This window comes from Paroedura picta, chromosome 2 (genome assembly GCF_049243985.1).
Source record: "Paroedura picta isolate Pp20150507F chromosome 2, Ppicta_v3.0, whole genome shotgun sequence".
NCBI lineage: Eukaryota > Metazoa > Chordata > Lepidosauria > Squamata > Gekkonidae > Paroedura > Paroedura picta.
Window position 1 is genome coordinate 169,383,996 of NC_135370.1, and position 21,857 is coordinate 169,405,852.

General features: G+C 45.1%; 1 protein-coding gene across 8 annotated transcripts in view; it reads left to right on the forward strand.

Annotated features, from left to right (window-relative positions):
- KLC1 (kinesin light chain 1) overlaps window positions 1-21,857 on the forward strand; it is a 69,182-nt gene that overhangs the window by 28,400 nt on the left and 18,925 nt on the right. For 3 of the 8 annotated variants that reach the window (XM_077323781.1, XM_077323785.1, XM_077323786.1), the window contains exons 4-13: window positions 1,265-1,343; window positions 2,183-2,408; window positions 3,495-3,582; window positions 6,739-6,840; window positions 8,338-8,511; window positions 9,357-9,456; window positions 11,800-11,849; window positions 12,348-12,415; window positions 14,625-14,733; window positions 17,175-17,309. In XM_077323781.1, the coding sequence (XP_077179896.1) occupies window positions 1,265-1,343; window positions 2,183-2,408; window positions 3,495-3,582; window positions 6,739-6,840; window positions 8,338-8,511; window positions 9,357-9,456; window positions 11,800-11,849; window positions 12,348-12,415; window positions 14,625-14,733; window positions 17,175-17,309 (1,131 nt within the window). Of the gene's footprint in view, window positions 1-1,264; window positions 1,344-2,182; window positions 2,409-3,494; window positions 3,583-6,738; window positions 6,841-8,337; window positions 8,512-9,356; window positions 9,457-11,799; window positions 11,850-12,347; window positions 12,416-14,624; window positions 14,734-17,174; window positions 17,337-21,857 lie in introns of all 8 variants that reach the window. The other 5 variants (XM_077323779.1, XM_077323783.1, XM_077323782.1 and 2 more) reach the window with 3 other exon arrangements.

Consider the following 21,857-nt stretch of genomic DNA (forward strand, 5'->3'; position numbering starts at 1 on the left):
AGTGGTGATCAACATTTCCCTGGACATGCAAGAAAGGGCCACAAGAGCCAAGCACCGATACAGTCCCTTCTGGGTAGGACCTAGGCCTAATCCAGACCAGCTTTAAATGATAATATGCCAGGTTTGTATTTTCAAGAATAAATCCCGGAAACGTCTAATGTTTCTGTGATCAGTTCCTCAATAAGCAAAAATTATGGATAGTTCATGCCATCACCCTGGTAGTTAACCTGGAAAGGGACACAGAATAATAAAATATTAAATAAAATATTGAGAGCCAGCCCATGTAGTTAAAACTAGCGGCCTCTCATGTGGAGAACTGGGTTTGATTCCCCACTCCTCCATATGTAGCCAGCTAGGGCTGACCTTGGGCCAGTAACAGTTCTCTTAGCCTCACCTACCTCAGGGTAGGGGATTGTAAGCCACTTTGAGATTCCTTCAGGTAGTGAAAAGTGGGATACTAAAAACTAGCTCTTTTTCACACTTGCTATTATTATTGTTATAATTCAGTATTGTTATAATTCAGTAACAGACCAACCCATATATGCAGTATCACCACAGGGTTCAATAAACACCAGGCATGAGGTTGCCTAGGAATTTCATTGGAGCCAGCCCCTTTATTGTAAGTGGCTCTTGGTTATTCTCAGTCAACATACAAAGCTCATTTTGATGACAGATAAAGGATAGCTTTTTGTTGGGATGACAGTTGGGGTTTCTCCATAGTTATGTATATGCTACTGTACTTCCCTTGTAGCTTTACAAAAAGAAACAACCAAAAAACAAAGGACTAGGTTCTCTGGAAGCAATAATTGGAAGGTACGTTCATTGGCATATAAAAGGCCAAAAAATAAGTCCGGTTGCTAAATTCTTGGGTTGTCAAGGTCAGAATCTCAGCCTGTTCAGTGACACAATCATGCTTTGTGTATAAAAGAAATTGGAATTTTTCTGCTGCCGAGAAGAGCAAATTAGTATTTTGATGATGTGTCTTACTTTTTTTTCAGATAAAAGAAAAACTTTTAATCATAAAATGAGCAAGGTACTTGGATCTTATGTCCTTCATGATTACATTCCAGGAGATGACGTGTAAGATTCTCCCTTAGTAGCAGTTTTGGGTTCCACAGGTGGAAGGGAAAATAGAGAGGTTAAAATGTATGCACACCTGGGCATCTTCCTCTTTGACATATTTTATCTTTTACAATCCACATGCATCTGATTTGATTTTGTTTGATAATCGTAACAGTCTTTGTTTTTGGGGGGTGTTGTTTAGGAGGATAAAGACTCAGACTCAGCCAAAGAACCACTGGATGATTTGTTCCCCAATGACGAAGATGACCAAGGGCAAGGAAGTAAGTGAATTTAAAATGATTTAATTTAAAATATATTGAAGGTACTAGCTGAGTTTCAATTCCTAGACTGCCGTAGGACATTGTGCATTGTAGCCTAGCATCAAAGGACTGCCACACCATCAGGGCATAGTTGCCTTGCCTAAAAGAATAAAAAAGGCTATGGGCAGGATTTGGTCTAGCAGAAATTTCTAGTGAGCATTTCAAAACTCATTATGAAATTTTTAAAGATAATGTTAATGGGTGGCCGTCGTTTGGCAAGGCACCCCATTGGCTCGCACTCTTCTCCATCTAGATACACCCCTCTCCCAAAAATGCCTTCTGTGTTTTTGGCTGTCAGTAACTTCAGGTTTATTTGTAGTGTTTCAGCGGGTGGACTCATGTGTGATGGACAGGCAAGGTTCCGCCTCTCTCTAAGAGCAATTATAATGCCAGCTGATGGAGCGTTGAGACAGGGAGACTTGATAAACAGCAGTTGAAAAATAAGCTTAGGTACTGAGGAGAAGAAACAGGATGTCTGGCAAAGTGGAACTGTGTAGAAGTCCTGCTTAGAGCAGGCTGAAAATAGTAGATTTGTAATGGAAGGATCCCAGTTGTACGAAGGGGACCTGAGTTCAAAAGTCCTGAGGAAATGAAACGCTGTTACTTAAACCTTCCTATTCTCAACGTTTTTTCCCTATCATAAATCAAAATGTTCTTGTTTGACTGACCTATGGGCTGCATGTCTAAGGGAAAAAGCACACACACAATTCAAGATCTCGGTGTGTGTTTGTGTGCATGTGTCTATACGTGTCTGTCTTAGTAATGAACTTTACAAATCCTGTTTTATTGCCCCCTCCCAGTGCAACAGCCACATAGCAGTGCAGCAGCTGCTGCCCAGCAGGGTGGCTATGAGATCCCCGCAAGATTAAGGACCCTTCACAACCTCGTCATTCAGTACGCATCCCAAGGCAGATACGAGGTTGCCGTACCCCTCTGCAAGCAAGCGCTCGAAGACCTGGAGAAGACCTCGGGCCATGATCATCCTGATGTCGCCACTATGTTGAACATACTTGCGTTGGTGTACAGGTCGGTGCTCTTTTCTCCCCCCACCCCTTTGTCAAAACACCTTTGTCGTGGACACTGTTAAATAAAACAATGGTGTGGTTTCAGTTATTTATGAGCTAATAATGACAGGCAGTTTCAGGATGCATTTCTGTCCCTCTTTTAACAACAACTTTCATATTCTCCTTCCGAGGGAGTCAGTCGCACAGTCATCCCTCAAATAACATCTGCAGGCATTTGGAATTGAATCCAAACTGCAGATGATTTTCTCAGCCTGGAGAAAAGGAGGTTGAGAGGGGACATGATAGCCCTCTTTAAGTATTTGAAAGGTTGTCACTTGGAGGAGGGCAGGATGCTGTTTCTGTTGGCTGCAGAGGAAAGGACACGCAGTAATGGGTTTAAACTACAAGTACAACGATATAGATATCAGGAAAAAAATGTTCACAGTCAGAGTAGTTCAGCAGTGGAATAGGCTGCCTAAGGAGGTGGTGAGCTCCCCCTCACTGGAAGTCTTCAAGCAAAGGTTGGATACACACTTTTCTTGGATGCTTTAGGATGCTCTGGGCTGATCCTGCATAGAGCAGGGGGTTGGACTAGATGGCCTGTATGGCCCCTTCCAACCCTATGATTCTATGGCCTGTGTGGCCCCTTCCAACTCTATGATTCTATGATTCTATTTGTATACCGCTGCTCCCAGCTCACGGCAGTTCACGTCATATGGACTATTCAACTATGATTCTATGATTCTAACATTGTTTTGTGGCTTAGCACACAGTGGTGCTTATGGTGCTTCCCTGCTGACTTAGACCAGTAAAGAAGTGGGCAAAATATTTATGCTACCTCACAGTAGGCTGTAGTTTATACTTTATAGAGCGGTGACAGGCAGTCTTGGCCTGTCACATAGATTAATTTTCTAGCCTATTCCATTGAATAAGAGCTTCTTGGGTGCAGAGTTTAAAAGAGCAACTTGCACTGAATCCGGGGCAGTGTCTTTGGTATGCTGAGATTGGTTCCACCTGTTAGTAATTACTTTAACGCTTAAATGACAAGTAACAGTTTTTATAAAGTGTGAAGATCTTACCCATGATTCTCTTTTGCCCCCTAATTTAGGGACCAGAATAAATACAAAGATGCCGCGAATTTATTGAACGACGCCTTGGCTATTCGCGAGAAGACCTTGGGCAAAGATCATCCGGCGGTTTGTATATCCGTCACTCTCATTTCTGTTCCCTCCTTTCCCTTCTCTGGAACTAACCTTTTTTCTTTGAAAACTCATTTTAATATTGAACTTAATAGGAAGTTTTTATTCAGTCCCGGCTTATTGTTGGGGGGGGGGGGCGGGTCTTGCAGTGAAATCCTTTGCATTCTAATAATTAATTACAGGTCTCCCAAACAAATTTTCCGCACAGAAAATTTCATAATGCTTGACTGATTTTGAATCAGTTTTGTACGATTTGAGCGTGCTCCAGATTCCCAAGGCCCGGATCAGGAGTGCTGCTGAATTCCTGATGGAGCCACTCCTTTATATATAATGGTGATGAAACATTTATGCGGCTCAGATGGCTTGCTCTCGAGTCGCCTCTAATCCGGTGATAAATGCCTTCCTACTATATACTGCAGAAGGGGATTTGGAGATTGCTTCGCTGGGTTTCCTGCCGTTGATACGCCACAAATAATGTTTTTCTGCATGCTCAGCAAATCTGTGCCTTTAATATTTTAAAGGACTAGCCCAGCGCTCACCATCTTATAGCTAATGGCTTATGTGTTTGACCAGAAGCTTATCCTGATACGTTTCTCAGTCTGTGGGCCAGCCCTTTTGAGCAAATAGCTCAAGTCAGGGGTAGTCAAACTGCGGCCCTCCAGATGTCCATGGACTACAATTCCCGTGAGCCCCTGCCAGCAACCGCTGGGAATTGTAGCCCATGGACATCTGGAGGGCCGCAGTTTGACTACCCCTGGCTCAAGTCCTCTTTATGGGAAACCTTAACTCCATGCAAGTAGGTAGGCAGGAGGACAGGACTTCTGGCCATAGTTAGATATTCTGTGTCTTTGTGGTCTACAGACTTCTGTTTATTAGGATGAAAAATGAGAATTATCTTCATTGGTGATAACATGCAGAAGCCAAATGTTGGGCATCATTGTGCTAGTTAAATACATTTTATACCTATTACCTGTTTTTTCTTCTTAAGGAAACTGTTCAGGAGCATAAAGGTTTGGGATCTGTGTAGCAAAGAGACAGAATGGTTCAGTGATAAGTTTTATTCCAGTATGTTAATAATCCCTATGCATTTCTCATTGAGCTTCCTCATGGGGGGGATTTACTCAAAGATCAGGTTCAAGGTCTTAGTTTTAACCCTTAAGGCCATTCGTGGCTTGGGCCCCATGTCCCTAACTGACTATACCCCTGAAAGATTTTGTGCTCAGGCAATTTGGACAGGCTGGCAATCCCTGGCCTGAGAGATATGTTTGGCCTCAATCAGGGCCAGGGCATTTCGGTCCTGGCCCCCACCTGGTGGAATGAGCTCTTGGAAGATCTGCAGGCCCTTCAAGAGCTGGCATAGTTTCGAAGGGCCTGCAAGATGAAGCTCTTCTGTCACGCATTTGGTTGGGGCCAACAAGGAGCCACATCATCCAAGCTGGCCCCTTCCTACAATGAGCTCCCTTAGGGCAAATGGATACATTTCTAGGCAATATGCTTCAGACATTTAGAGAAGTTTAGAGAAGTGTTTTAATTATTTTTTATTGCTTTTTAACCAAATGTCTTTCAATTGCTATTTTAACAACTGTGTTTTAACGGTTGTGTTATTAACTGCCCCGAGCTGGCTTGCCAGGAGAAGCAGCATAAAAATCCAATCAGTCGGTCAATCAATCAATTTTATTGGGAATCATAGACTCATAGAGTTGGAAGGGACTTCCTGGGTCATCTAGTTCAACTCCCTGCACTATGCTGGACACTCACCACCACTGTCACCTGCCACCCCCTTGAACCTTCACAGAATCAGCCTCTCTTTCAGAGCCAGCCTCTGCTTAAAAATCTCCAAAGATGGAGAACCCACCACCTCCCGAGGAAGCCAGTTCCACTGAGAAACCGCGCTAACCATCAAGAACTTCTTCCAGATGTTTACACGGAATAGCCTTTGGATAAATTTCATCCCATTGGTTACAAATTTAAAATCAATTATGAATGGATAAAAACTAAGGAATAAAACAATTATATATGGATCCAGTATAAGAAGCATTAGTATGTAGGGTTGGTCCAGCTCTGCCTTATTTTTGTAGCTGCCCAAGCATATTTAGCAATTATTTTTGTTAGATCTTTGTTTGTGTCCAACAGTATTAAGATGTTGCTTCCTCAGAACTCTGAGGCCTTCTGTAAGCATTGAGGCTTGGGAATCTGTACGTAGGTGATGATAGAGTTTACACTCAAATAGGACATGTTCAGTTGTCTTCATTTGACCTTCATTACAGATATATTTGTGTGGTTCTATCGGTAAATCTTTGTACTTTCCTTCCAGAAAAGTCAAACAATGAAAGTAAAGAAGGTTAACAATACCTTAACTTCTGTCATAATCAGACATATCAAAAATAGTGAAAGCGTATTTTAAAAGGTAGAAATTGTGAGCACGTACAAAGAACATTTGATTACCAGGAGTCACCAAAAATACTGCTTGGAACTTAAATTATGTACCAACAGTGGATGGCTCTGGTAGAACTAGATCTTTCCTGCCTTCTCTTCCCCTAGCAACACCTGCCCGTTTCCCAAAAGGTGATACTGTGGCATAGGGCAGTGGTCCCCAACCTTTTTATCACCGGGGACCACTCAACGCCGGGGACCACTCAACGCCTTTTACTGAGGCCCGGTGGGGGGGGGGGTAGTTTACTCCTCTACTCTCAACCACTGCCCTAACGCTCTCTGATCACTATGATAACGTTTAAACACCCCTTCAAAATAAGATGCAGACATGCCACAACAATGAAGTGTGTTGTAAAGGGCTGGGGGGGATGAAGTAAAGGGCGGGGGGGGGGAGAAGGCGTCCTTCGGGGCCCACCTCCAATTAGTCGAAGGACCACATGTGGTCTGCGGCCCACAGGTTGGGGATCACTAGCATAGGGGACCTGTGCGGGTTAAGAGCCATGCGCTAAGGCTGGCTGCAGCAATGGGAAAGGAACGGGTTGAAATTAATCTTTCTACCTCTGGCACATGAGAAAGGTTCCTCTTATGGGAGGAAATGATTCATCAGCTCCAATCCTATATATTGGAAGCTTCAACATGAATAAACTCTAAATGAGAAACTGATTGCTTTCCTCATCCCTTTGGCAGCCAATATGTTTGCTTACCCCCCTTTCTTTGCAGGTTGCAGCAACTTTAAACAACCTTGCTGTGCTTTACGGAAAAAGAGGAAAGTACAAGGAAGCCGAGCCTTTATGCAAGAGAGCTTTGGAGATTAGAGAGAAGGTAACAAGACCCTGGAATTGCTTTCTTTTTGTGGTTTGTGCTCCTGAAGTACACTGTTTTCATATCAGCTGTGTGTGTGTGTTAAACTAGTGGTTCTGTGAAAAATTGACAATATTTTGAGTCCAGTGGCCCCTTTAAGACCAACAAAATTTAATTCTGGGCAGAAGCTTTCGTGTGCATGCATACCTCTTCAGATTCTGATTTGGGCAAAATACTGCCGATGTGTCATGAAGATGCGCAATAACTTTGTCGAAGGATAGGAAAATTATTTTTTTGCAACATGACAATGAATTGAGATGACAGGAGACCCTTCGGACAAGATTTGTGGGGTTTTTTTTCCAGCAGACTTCACAAATGGTTGTAACGTTTAACTTTGGGAGCATGTTTTCCTGTGGTGCCTTCCTGCAGTACAGTCTATTAAAAAGATAAAAGGAAGGTTCTGGTCCACTAACTGTGGACGCTTCCTTCACTGGGACAGGGATACTCCGTTGGATGGAGTCTGCTTTCACCAGAGACAATCTCCACTGTAGATCAGAACCACTTTCAGCTAATCCTAGTCTTCATGACAGGTGGCACTTAATGTCTTCATAAATAAAATCATGAGGCAGGGGTTCCAGGAAATTAAAATGTCTGAAAAGTTGCATAGCAAAGACCAAGGAAGAGGAGGCTAAGGAGGAAGGTGGCCCAAACTTGGGAGCAGCCAGGAAAGAGAGGAGGAAGAACTGGATGGTGGCCTCCTTTTCTTTGACTCCTGCCAATGAAGCTCAGTGCTTACCCTGTTCCTTTCCTCACTGAAGAATCTATATCGAACACTCCTGGGTGGGATAGAATGAGAGTGAGTGGCCTAGTTCAAAACAGGGAATGCCCAAACTGCTGTGTTGTTAACTTGACCTAAGGGGGCTGTATCAGAACTGGTGCAGCCTTTTGCCTTTTCTGGATGCCCTAGAGCAGTGGTCCCCAACCTTTTTATCACCGGAGACCACTCAACACCAGGGACCACTCACCGGGGACCACTCAACGCCTTTTACTGAGGCCCAGTGGGGGGGGGGGTAGTTTACTCTTCTACTCTCAACCACTGCCCTAGCGCTCCCTGGTCGCTATGGTAATGTTTAAACATCCCTTCAAAATAAGATACAGACACGCCACAACAATGAAGTGTGTTGTAAAGGGCTGGGGGGGGGGGAGAGAAGGCGTCCTTCGGGGCCCACCTCCAATTAGTCGAAGGACCACATGTGGTCCATGGCCCACAGGTTGGGGATCGCTACCCTAGAGGAAAGGCTGCCAGTCACGTTCACGTGTGGGTTAATTGCAGTCATGTAGTGGAGCCTACCACTTTGGATGTCTGTATTCAGCACCGTTATCGTATCCATGTAAATTCACAACTTTGCTATCAAAAATGATAAACAACACTACACTAGTGTAAATAATGTAGCCACTGCCTTGTCTTTTAAAGAGCATGTTAGGCAGGTGTTAAACACAAGTGCCTTTTGTCTCTAGGTATTGGGGAAAGATCATCCAGATGTTGCCAAACAGCTGAATAACCTGGCCTTGCTATGTCAGAACCAGGGTAAATATGAAGAAGTGGAATACTACTATCAGCGGGCGCTGGAGATCTACCAAACCAAGCTGGGGCCAGATGATCCAAATGTAGCAAAAACAAAGAACAATTTGGTATGTTTGTCCTGCGTAGTTTAAAAAACAAAAGAGAGAGAGAAGGGAGTTGCTGTAGATGGGGGCTAGAACCAAAGAATGGGAAACAGCCGCTAATGCTGCTGAACATGTGCTTGTGCAATTACCTGGAGAGTTTTTTGCGGTGCTGGAGCAAGACCAGTAGCAAATCATTGGCTTTAGTGTCGCCTTTCTTGCACAGTGCTCTCGCGCAAGGGTCCCCAGCCATTTTGAGGCACCTTTGGAATTCTGAGACAAGCTAGTGGGAGTCACCACAAAACGGCTCCTGCAAGAGGCAGAGCTACACACACACAGAGCCACATACACAGAGGAAGCCCAAGTGCAGGGGAGAGGAGGAGTAATTAAAAAGTACACTGGGAAAGAGGAATGAGAAATAGAACACTGTGACAGCAGCTGCTACGGAAACAATGTTATTTTATTGCGCACAGAGAATCAGATTCTCAGTGACAGATCAGCAGCCCTGGTGGACAAGGGCTCCCCCATTTCTAAAACACTTGTGGACCAAGAAGGATGTCAGCAGATGCCACAGTGGCCGTGAGCACCACATTGGGGACCCTTGCTCTAGTGCAGGGCTGGCCAAACTATGGTTTACCAGATGCAGGCTGCTGGCAGGGGCTCATGGGAATTGTAGTCCATGGACATCTGGAGAGCCACAGTTTGGCCATCCCTGCTGTAGTCGAAATTGTAAAACAGCCCTCCTGTGAGATGAAGGATGGCCTTGGATCCAACCCATTTTTCCTTGCCTGGTACAACCTATCAATCTTTCATATATCCGAACACAGAGAAAACGAATTCAAAACTTACTCGGTTCCTGTTGTCTTTTTTAGGCATCCTGCTACCTGAAACAGGGCAAATTTAAGCAAGCGGAAACTTTATACAAGGAGATCCTTACTCGTGCCCATGAAAGGGAATTTGGCTCTGTGGATGGTAAATATTGTGCATTGTACAATTGAAACTTTTGAGAGGTCCCTAACCAGTAGGATAGATTCAGATATTGCTGTTTTAAACTAGGAACCGGGATGGTTTCTTACTGAGCCAGTGAAGTGTAACTTGAATAAGGATTTCTCAGTTAATGTATTTGGAGACTTTATGAAGAAGTGAAGCACTCATAAAAGGTAAAGGTAAAGGTTTCTCCTGTGCAAGCACCGGGTCATGTCTGACCCTCGGGGTGACGCCCTCTAGCGTTTTCATGGCAGACTCAATATGGGGTGGTTTGCCAGTGCCTTCCCCAGTCATTACCATTTTACCCCCCAGCAAGCTGGGTACTCATTTTACCGACCTCGGAAGGATGGAAGGCTGAGTCAACCTTGAGCCGGCTGCTGGGATCGAACTCCCAGCCTCATGGGCAGACAGCTTCAGACAGCATGTCACTGCCTTACCACTCTGCGCCCGAAGAGGCTCTGCAGCACTCATATGAACCTTGTATAAGAATTAATAGTTGACTGCCACCTAATCAGTGAAACATTTTCCTGGGCTGTTGTGTGAAATCCTGGTTGAGAAAGCCTGAATCAGACTAAGCAGCTGGGCTTTCCATTGTCTTCAGAAAACATGATCCCGCATTGAGCAGGAGGCTGTGGCAGGTGGCCCTTTCCAATGCTATGATTTTTTTAACATAATATGCAAATGTTGGGTTTATTAATCTGTTTTCTTTAGACTCTGCCTTTTTCCCTAGTGGGGACTCAAACCAGCTTACCTAATTCTTTTCCCTTCCATTCTAAGCTTAAATGACAACTGGCTGGTGATTCCTGGCCCCACAGAAGCACATTGGTCCTTAACAAGGGACAGAGCTTTCTCTGTCCTGACCCCCACACCTGGTGGAATGAGCTCCCGGAAGAGATCAGGACCCTGCCTGAACTCCCATAATTCCACAGGGCCTACAAAAGGGAGCTCCCCCACCAGGCATTTGCCTGAGACCAAGGAAACCCAACAACATCCACAGATCCCCCTCAGACATCCCCTCCGTGGCCTGAACCAGTCTGACCTCTCTGGGGAGCTTTAGCTAAGCTGCCGTTCCTATGATATTGTTGATTAAGACCATTGAAATTGCGTTGTTCAAAACCACTGTGAATTATTGTTGATGTATTTGGACTGTGTTATATGTTAGGCCATTCCATGTATCCCCCCCACGTCTTTTATATGTAAACCGCCCTGTACCATATGGAAGGATGGCATAAAAATCTAATAAATAAATTAAATTATTTTGCCTTAGAGCAGGGGTGGCCAAACTGTGGCTCTCTTAGAGCAACTTTGGGAGATAGGCTTGACTTAGAGAGAGTGACAGGCCCAAGGTCACCTGGTGAGATTCCTTGGCAGAGTGGGGATTCAAACCTGCGTCTCCCAGTTCCTGATCTGACACTTTAGCCACCCCATTGCACTGGCTTTTAGTGTTGTGTTGTAATGTATCCTACCGACTGTGAATGTGTCAACTAATGCTGATGTCCCTTTTCCTGCTCAGCCCCTTTTGACCCTGTAAAAGCTGATCCCTGAGGCTGCATGGGGACACACCAGTCCAGGGCCTGCAGTGAGGAAGAGAAATGAGATAAAATCACCTCTCCTTCGACCTACAGGGCTGTGTGCCTTTATTATGATTATTTGTATCTCTCTGCACTGTAAACGTCCAACCGAAGCAATTTTTAGTGTGGATCCTGCAACCTTTAGCATCAGCTTTTGGGGAAGTCAAAAGGGAGAGAGATGACAGGGAAGGGAAAATGCATTGAAGATCTTTTACTGCCAGTAACTAGAGTGCAGTGGTTTCATTATTCTAAATTCATTATGTAAGCCGCATGTCTAAGGCGTCAGAACTATCAGTGAGATAAAAGCAAATTCTGACTCTGTTCTGGCAGACAGCTAAGCTTCTGTCAGGACATGATATGTGCAGCCTGGTTGACATAAAAGCCTCTTAGAAATGTCATGTTAACAGTTTTGTTAACTGTGATTTTTAGGCACCCGTTTTTCCTGTTTGCTGCTTGCATAAAACAGTCATTTACTTTTTAATGAATCCTGGTTCTCATCTAGTATGATAACTCGCAAGAGAAGCAGACAGTCGCATTTTCAGCTTGTTTCAAAATGTCAGAAGTTTGCTCACAAGAAATAAGGGTATGAACGGCTGCTTGAGAGTAGACATGATATGCCTAGAACTGTGCATCTTGGTCTAGGTGGAGGGGTATCTCTGAACAGGGATTCTCAGGCTTTTGTAAATTGCCGGTGTGACAGAATGTGGCAATTCTTATAGTTCAGGTGATATTCAACGTTATTTTTTTTTTAATGCAGATGAAAACAAGCCCATCTGGATGCATGCTGAAGAGAGAGAAGAGTGCAAAGTAAGAGGGAATCTGGAGCAAAAAATTTTTAGCTTTAAAGATAGCCTTTAAGAGAGCCAGTTTGGTGTAGTGGTTAGGAGTGCGGACTTCTAACCCGGCATGCTGGGTTCTATTCTGCACTTCCCCACATGCAGCCAGCTGGGTGAATCTTGGGCTCGCCATAGCACTGATAAAACTGTTCTGAACAGGCAGTGATATCAGGGCTCTCTCAGCCTCACCCACCCCACAGGGTGTCTGTTGTGGGGAGAGGAAAGGGAAGGCGACTGTAAGCCGCTTTGAGACTCCTTCAGGTAGAGAAAAGCAGCATATAAGAACCAACTCTTCTTCAGTAATCTCAGGGCTCTCTCAGCCTCACCCACCTTACAGGGTGTCTGTTGTGGGGAGAGGAAAGGGAAGGCGATTGTAAGCCGCTTTGAGCCTCCTTCGGGGAGGGAAAAGCGGCATATAAGAACCAACTCTTCTTCTTCTACTTCTTAACGTACTTTGTTCTCAATTTAGGGAAAACAGAAAGACGGCACTGCGTTTGGTGAATACGGAGGCTGGTACAAAGCGTGCAAAGTGGATAGGTAGGCATAGTGCTGAATGCATTTCTGTTTGATTTATTTATTAGATTTTTTTAGCTGGCACTCACCAAAGGGTCATGTGGCAACTTACAGCATTCAAACTAATAAAGGTAAAAAAAAAAACCCTACGTAAAAACAAATAAACCGAAATAATTGAGCTTGGTATGTCCCTTGGTATGACAGGGCGCAGGTATCATCCGAGAGTGCATTGCACAGAGTGGGGTGGCAGTTAACTGTGCCATCCTGGGGCCAGGCTTCTGCAAAAGGCCCTTGGATGATGACCAAACGGAGTTGTAAAATACTAACAAAATGATTCAAATTTCAAATTCCAATCCAACGAAGGAGATCATGCCATAAACAAACTTCCACACTGCTGTTATTTGTTGGATTAGGAATCATGGAGGTAAATGGTACAGGGTTAAATGCCGTTTTGAAAGTGTAGCTAAAGTTGATATTTTGATATTTCCTGCAGAAAGGGCTCTAGTTGGCTTCTTCCCCCTAAGAGATTTTGAAGAAATCTTTTTAATACAACATCCCTGGACTTTTAAGATAGTCACATACTTGAGGTTTTCCCCTGCATTTTCTGAGATTTCAGAAATACCATTTAATTGGACTGAAACGTTCAGACTATTAGCTTATTAGGAAGTAATAATAATAATTTTGGTGATCCCATGAGTGAGTCAGACAGTGGAGTCTGACAGTCTTGATTAGAGAAGCCATTTTTAATATAGTTCACTAAATCTGGGACACCGTGATGCTGTGGGAAGTACCAGAGACTCTTCTCTCCGCTGCAGGCTAAAAAGGCAACATATAACACTTATTCATTTTATTCTACTTTTCCTTGATGTCGGGTAGATCTGGAACTTTGAACCTTTCACTTTTCACTAAGACAATGCTGAACTTGATAGGCAATAATAATAATAGTAATATATGTTTATTTATTCTATACTGCCTATCTCGGTAGCCCACCCCTGGACAGTATACAACATATTTATAAAACAGACAAAAATATAACTGATTTGAACAGTTAAAATAATGGAGAGTGCCTGAGGTTAAACCTCGCTGCGATTCAGTTTCTGCAGTCCATCCCGTCAGATGCAGGTCTGGATCTTCCCTACTTTAAAACAGGCTAGGTTTCAAATCCCATTCATAAGAACGGGCTTTGAAAGGTCCCCTTCCAGTGTCAAGCACACCCAGCACCCCAGGGAGGCAGCGGGTGCGCTCTGCGGGCGCAGGTAAGCCCTCCCCGGCCCCCTCCCCCCCATGGAGGCCGCAGCTTACCAGCTTGTGACCAATGCTCCCTTTGGAGGGGGGGCAGGGTGGGAGGCTATTTGTGCCTCCCAACTGGCTAGAACTCGTGGGTGAGGGGCCAATCGGAAGGCGCTTTGCGCCTTCCGATTGGGCCCTCACGTGGACCGGCCCCACCCACACTATCCGCCCCTAAGGCCCTTAACCAAGTATGATACCGCTGAAAGAGCAGTTACAGATGATACTGTGTGGGAGGGTAGGGCCCGTATGGTATTGATGTTAACAATTCATTGGCCCCAGCCAAAAGCCTTGCAGGCGAGCTCCATCTTACAGACCCTGCGGAACTGTGCTCCCTCCAGCAAGGCCTGGATGTGCTCCGGGTGTTCATTCCACAATTTGGGGGGTGGAATTTGTACCCACCTTTCCCTACTTGGATCTTTCTCTGTGACTTGACAATGAAGCTCAGTGCCTACCCTGTTCCTTTGCTCACAGAAAAATCTACACTGAGCATTCCTGGGTGGAATTGAGTGAGAGCCATTGGCCTTCTGTGCAATTAATTGAAAGGGCTGTATCTGAAATGCTGTGGCCTTTACAGTTTTCCGGGCTTGCAGATGAGGTTATACATTTTAAAAAAACAAAACAAAATGTTCTATTATAAAATGATGCTAAATAATACATACTGGGCTAGGACCTGCCCTTCTTTCTGCTGGCACAAACATAATATCTCGGCTCAAGAATTCTTCTGCTGACGCAACCATGGAAGCGTCTTTGAGCTGCCGGAACACACTGGCAGCAGCGGAAAAGAACAGCAGGGTCCAGCTCATAAGTTCTCAGGTGAAAGCTGCTTAAAATTGACCGCCAAGGCAAGTTTGCAAGAGAGACTCAGACTTCAGTAACCATTGATTGTTTACACGTTTGTGTATCTGATACCTGAAATTAACCATAGTATGCATTTTCTTTATAGTCCGACAGTCACAACTACCTTAAAGAATCTCGGAGCACTTTACAGACGCCAGGGCAAGTTTGAGGCAGCTGAAACATTAGAAGAAGCAGCAATGAGGTCCCGCAAACAGGCAAGAGTCAAATCCCTTTTGTTAAAATTGTTCGTGATGTGTCCGTCCTGTTTCCGATTTCTGCCGGGGTGTTTAAGTTAGTCCAGTTTACGTTTACCAACAATTTGCATCTGCTTCAACAGGTAACTTTATACAAACCATTTTTGCAAACCTCCCAAGCTACTGGTATGATACAAAGACAGTGTTCCCAGGCGCTGCATCCTTGCTCACCCACTTCAGACCTCCTGGTAGAAACACAGGCTCAGTGCAGAACTGAAGTTCTTAGTGTGATAGGTTCTTCTCAGTCAGAGAAAGAGGACATCCTGATGGACACGTGAATCTTCCCCTTGGGTCTGCAGGACCACAGGTGTGAGAGGCAGCCTCTTATTTCAATCTGCATACTGCCTAGGGATGGGCTGCAGGCTTTTTGATTCTGATCCACATCGAAAGGATTTGGGGGCAGGATTTCCTCCAGATCTTCCTCCTAGATCTACTTATTCAATTACTTGGCTCTTATCTTAATTAGAGCCTCTCTTCCAAACAGTGCTCTTTTACTTATAGGAGATTCTACCGATGGATACTCCACTTGTACACTTGAGGCTGTTGGTCCCCAATATAGAGTAAAATCTCTGAAAGCTGTGAGCAGTTGTAAAGGGAGCTGACCCTGAAGAAGTTATGTGGAGAAGTTACATGAAGAAGTCACTGACAGCTTTTTCCCCTGTTTTATGTGGTCACAAGAGCAATTGGAAACTGTCCCACTGAGCAGTAGCAGGCTTAGAAGTAGAAGTGATTTACTGGCCTTGAATCTGAAATTGATGGGATGGGACCATTTTCAAAGTGCTGCAAGAACCAGTGAGTCTGTTTAAGAAGTATAGGAGGCTAAAATTTCCCTGAAAGGCGCACCGTAATTCAAGGCTTAAAGAAGCTGACTCCAGAACGGAGAGTGACATGGGTCTGATACTAGCTGGCAACCTGTAGTATGAACCATCTGGGCTTCACCTCTTTGGATGCTTGGACCCTTCCATCTAAGAAGAAGGACTATTACTTGGAATAGATACATTATACTCTTACCTATTCAGTTTTATATTGCACTAGCAACAAAGCCCGGTGCTGCCAGGAATGCACCAGGCGCTAAGAAGTGGTGTGTGTGTGTGGAAGGCCCTGACCCCCTCATGGTAGCCCCACCCCTCCACCCCCGCCAGCAGAAACTGGCACGCTCCCACTCACCAGCCACAGTGTCGCCCTCCGCCCCCTCTCCACACAGGCACACAGCGAGGGCTTTCGCAGTCCGCCTTTAAAGTGGGTAGTGGTACGCACCTCCCCGTACCAGCAGCTATGAACACACAGGCCAGTTACTCCGCCATCCTAGGCAAAGTATGAACTTGACACTCATCAGCATTTCATTTTCTGGAGTGACTGACCAGATGTTTTTGAGAAACCAACAAATGTTGCGCAAAGGATATGGCTGCCGCCAATGTGATCCCCCCCCCCCACACACACAAGTGGCATTCCAACATACACATCCTGTGCATATGAAAGTTACATTCCGCACAGACCTGATGAGAATGTGAGAGGGCTGCCGTAATTGTCCTTGCAATAATTATTTTGGTGAAGTAGACATATCGAAATGATATTGTGGTCTTAAACCCAACCCTAGCTTGAATCCTGTGCTTTGTTCATGATGGAGTCTTGTGGCATAAGGAATCTTCTGCTTCTGATGGAACAGATTCAGAGCCCAGCCTCTTATAATTCTACGTTTAATATGTACTTCGTTAGGTGTTCTCTATGCTTGTATATGTACAAGTGTGTTCATATAGAATTTCTATCATCTGTTAAGAATTGTTGTTAGGTGCGAAGTCGTGTCTGACCCATCGCAACCCCATGGACAATGATCCTCCAGGCCTTCCTGTCCTCTACCCTTCCCTGAGTCCATTTAAATTTGCACCGGCTGCTTCAGTGACTCCATCCAGCCGCCTCATTCTCTGTCGTCCCCTTCTTCTTTTGCCCTTCTTTTCGCTCCAGCATTAGGCTCTTCTCCAGGGAGTCCTTCCTTCTCTTGAGGTGGCCAAAGTATTTGAGTTTCATCTTCAGGATCTGGCCTTCTAAGGAGCAGTTAGGGCTGATCTCCTCTAGCACTGACCGGTTTGTTCGCCTTGCAGTCCAAGGGACTCGCAAGAGTCTTCTCCAGCACCAGAGTTCAAAAGCCTCAATTCTTTGACGCTCGGCCTTCCTTATGGTCCAACTGTCACAGCCATTCATTGCAACTGGGAAGACCACAGCCTTGACTAGACGCACTTTTGTTGGCACTGTTAAGAATGAAGAGTGTATAATATGCATGAAATCTGCAATATGTTATGCAGGCTTTTTTGCCACTTGATGACATTTATTGTGTAATTCCATGTTGTTCAGTGAGTGAAGTTAAAATCTCTTGTTACTTACCTGTCCATTTCCCTGGCTCACAGGGTCTTGACAATGTTCACAAACAGAGAGTTGCTGAAGTGCTGAACGACCCTGAAAGCATAGAGAGAAGGCGAAGCCGCGAGAGCCTCAATGTCGACGTGGTAAAGTATGAGAGCGGTCCTGACGGAGGAGAGGAAGTGAGTATGAGCGTAGAATGGAATGGGGTAAGTACAGTACACAGTGTAACAAAATAGGTTGGTATACCACCTTGGCAGTTAAGTTGTGGTTCTGTCATGTGTTTAGGGGCATTCTTGGCTCATGTACTTGCCCATAGCTGAGCAAAAGAAACAAGATCTTGTTTGTAATTTCCTCACAATTGAGTAACTGTAGTTCCAACAGGGGCGGGGGGGGGGAAAGTTTGCTGGGAATTAAAACTTCGGACACTGGAATGCTGATTGAATGTCCTGGTTAATGTCTAGGACCTAATCCTTGATAGTGGTTTATTCGCTAGTTGTAGCACAAGGACTGCAGTTGCTTTACTTGTTTCCCCCTCTTCTCCTTATGACTCAAAAGGTTTCCTTTTACTCTGGCGTAACAGCAAGAGCTGCTGTTTAAATAGAATGGAATTGGTATGGAAGGGTAGCCCGATATTTCTCATTAAGGAGAATGTTTTGGAATAAGAGGGCCAATATAACCCCGCCTCTCCTGTCACCCAAGCTTCCTTTCCGGGTGTCATGAATGGTGTTGCCATATTTGGCTATTGTGCAGTGCTCTTGCCGTTTTGCGGTATCCGGGAGCTGCAAAAACAACACTCACCAGTGTGTCCGTGATAAACAACTCTTCCCCATCACCCAGGGAAGCCTGCCGAATCCTTGATTAAAGCGAGACCTTTTCGACCTCGCGCTGTTTAATCCTCACTGCTTTATTTGTAAAAGGCGTGTCACCTGAGTGGCAATAACAACACGCTCTTCCTTTAGACTGCGCCATTGCCTTAACAAGCACCTGACCCTTTCCTGCTTATTTGTGGTCTTAACAGGTGAAGCTTTTAGTGATACTAGGATGGCCTTGCTATTCTCTCTTAAACCGGATACATGGTGTTAGACGTCCAAAATCACCTTGCCTCTCTGCCTCTGTCCAGCTGTACAGATACGCTTAGTCATATTGCCGTAGTTATAGGGTTTTCTAAGCTCTCTGGCTTTCCGACGCCCGGGCTATCGATCCGCTTCCAAAACCCCTGTCATTACAAGTTCCGTCAATGCTTGCCAGACCTAATGGATGCTCTGTTGTTTAGCTTTGTTATTTTTTCTCTCTCTTGCTCTTTTGATACGGGATCCGTTTCTGTATCAGAGCAGTTCTGGTGTTAGCAGTGCTAAGACAGTCAATCAGCATATAATGCAAAAATACCGCCACCTTATTTAGGACATCAATTTTGTCCACTCGGCATTAGAACTGTGTACTGTACTCTTCCCTCGTTTTCTTCTATACTTGGCATGCCTTCACATTTCCCAAGTTCGAGGGGAAAAAAAGCTTTTTAAAAAAGGGACACACCCCGGTTTGCCTTTTAATTTAAAAAGCATGCAGGTTTGGGATTGATCATGGGCACTCAGGGAAATGACAAAACAGTATTTCTAGGTCTGTGACTCTGACCAAAAATATTCCCCCCCAAAAATTTATAAACAAGTTTTCTAGAGCGGAATGGTCCACTTTGAGAAGGATTTGGCATTTGATGTGTTTGTATTTTTAGTTGACTTTGGGTTGATTCTCATCCGCTTTCTTTATGGAACACTTTTATGCTTGCGTTCTGATTTGCAGTTGATTTTGCCTCATTCCATTTTATTTTTTTTCCATTTCACGTTGCCATTCTTTGCTAACAACGTAGCTATTCAGTCTTCTGTTTTCTACACCACTATACTAATCTATATCTTGGTATTAAATTGAAATAAGTATTTTAAGCCCCCTTTTCCTCTACGGGAATGGCCCCCTTTCCCTTATTTCCTTCGGAATACCTGCTGCTCCCTCCTTATACTGTTCCTGTTGGTCAGGAACAGAATTTCGGGATTCATTTTGGCCTGGGGCAAGTGGTGGGAGAGGAGGAGCAAGTACTTCCTGCTAGTGGAGTTTTCCCACAGAATCCAAGATCCAATATTTGTCGCATTGTTTGTTTTTATAAAAATGTGGCAGTGGCAGAAATGCCCTCCCAAAGAATTTGACTCGGTTTTCAGTTAGCCTTCACATTCAGTTTAGTCCCATTTCCCCTTTCCATTCCAGTGACTGAAATGAGTTTCCAAAGAGGAAGTGCCCTCCTGCCTCATTTTTCAGAATTTGATCATAACTGGAGTGGGAAAGTTGAAAACACAAAAGAGGCAAAATATGTGAAGATGACTGTCCATATGTGCAGCAGACAGCAAAGATGAATATTCCTGGTTCAGTCATTCGTCCACCTGGCATGCACGTTCTGCTTCTGGGCCCTGTGGTGTGCATGTGTAAATAATATGAAAATATTGTTTCGGTATGAGCCTCTTGTGGCACAGAGTGGTAAGCGGCAGAAATGCTGTCCGAAGCTGTCTGCCCATGAGGCTGGGAGTTCAATCCCAGCAGCCAGCTCAAGGTTGACTCAGCCTTCCATCCTTCCGAGGTCGGTAAAATGAGAACCCAGCTTGCTGGGGGGTAAACGGTAATGACTGGGGAAGGCACTGGGAAAACCACCCCGTATTGAGTCTGCCATGAAAACGCTGGAGGGCGTCACCCCAAGGGTCAGACATGACCTGGTGCTTGCACAGGGGATACCTTTACCTTTTATTGTATCGGTCCCTGCACCTAATTTGACAGGGTGGGATTATACCCCCCGCTTTCTGTCTAGGCTCCTGTAGCCGTTTCTAAATTGACTCAATTAGCAGAGTTCAGGACTCGTGTCTTGAGGGCCTCTGTCACTGCAAAAATGAGATAAAAGGAAAGGCTGGTTATAAACGCTTTAATTAATAAATAGACCTCCTATTGATTCGGACTCAAATTAGTCAGCAAATCTACGTTCTTGGAAAAGGCTGCCTTTGCCTGCAAATCCAAGGTTCAGAGAGCTGCACACTGTTGTGTCCGGAGCACCCCCTGATCTCAGACTATTTCTGACAAAGTTCTAAGAAAATGTAGTTCACGAGCTCATCTCACCTTTTACTCTGGGTGTTTCAGCTCATAGGTATTGCCACAGTTGCTGAAGCTCCCACTTCCCAGAGCCTCTTGGTGTGTGCACGTAACGGGTCTTAGCTGTGCACAGTAGGCTCTTTGTCATCCTGGTAATGGATAACAGTTCTTTACTCTGCTCTGCGGATAATCTGAGCTCATCTCAGCATGACCTTTCATATCCTTTTCATGAAGCGGCCTTCGGACTTTCCCACTTCCCAAGACAGCTTCCCCACAACCTCTTCTCCTCTGAAGAATCCTTAGGTGCCTACTGCAGAACATCTCAGTGTTTACAGAGGCATGTTCTGGGGTTAATGCTCCGTTAGTGTGGCGTAGTAGCCTCCCATAAGTATGGGCGCCACTGTCAGGCCATACCTAGAATACACACTATACTCAGCAGAATCTATATGTTGCAAGGTTGTGTTTGTAGTTGAATGCAGGCTGTCGTCCGGGAAAGCTTGATCTTAATCACTGATTAAGGAATTCCCGATGAAGTTCTGTATAAGTCCAGAGCTGCTTGGAGCACAGCCTGAAACTGACTGTTGCGGTTATTTTGGGCTGGTCTGTGTGGCCTGGTGTGATAGTTTTAGGCTGACGTTTCGCCGGTAGCTGTGGCTGGCATCTTCGGAGGTAAGACACGGCAAGATGGGAAACTCTCTGTGCCATCTTGCCATGTTTTACCTCTGAAGATGCCAGGAGTGGTGTAGTGGTTAAGAGCGGCAGCTCCTAATCTGCTAAACCGGTTTAATTCCCCACTCCTCCTCCTCATGCTGCCAGCTGGGTGTCCTCTGACTAGTCACAGTCCTGTTAGAGGTGTTCTCCAAGAGCAGTCCTGTCAGAGCTCTCTCAGCCCCCACTTACCTCACAGGGTATCTGTTGGGAGAGGAAGGGAAGGCAATTGTAAGTCGCTTTGAGACTCCTTCGGGTAGAGAAAAGCGGCATCTAAGAACCAACTCTTCTTCTTCTTCAGTAATATCAGGGCTTTCTCAGTCTCACCCACCTCACAGGGTGTCTGTTGTGGGGAGAGGAAAGGGAAGGCGACTGTAAGCCGCTTTGAGACTCCTTCGGATAGAGAAAAGTGGCATATAAGAACCAACTCTTCTTCTTTTTCTTCAGTAATATCAGGCCTCTCTCAGCCCCACCTCCCTCACAGGGTGTCTGTTGTGGGGACAGGAAAGGGAAGGCGATTGTAAGCCGCTTTGAGACTCCTTCGGGTAGAGAAAAGTGGCATATAAGAACCAACTCTTCTTCTTTTTCTTCAGTAATATCAGGCCTCTCTCAGCCTCACCTCCCTCACAGGGTGTCTGTTGTGGGGAGAGGAAAGGGAAGGCGACTGTAAGCCGCTTTGAGACTCCTTCGGATAGAGAAAAGTGGCATATAAGAACCAACTCTTCTTCTTTTTCTTCAGTAATATCAGGCCTCTCTCAGCCCCACCTCCCTCACAGGGTGTCTGTTGTGGGGACAGGAAAGGGAAGGCGATTGTAAGCCGCTTTGAGACTCCTTCGGGTAGAGAAAAGTGGCATATAAGAACCAACTCTTCTTCTTTTTCTTCAGTAATATCAGGCCTCTCT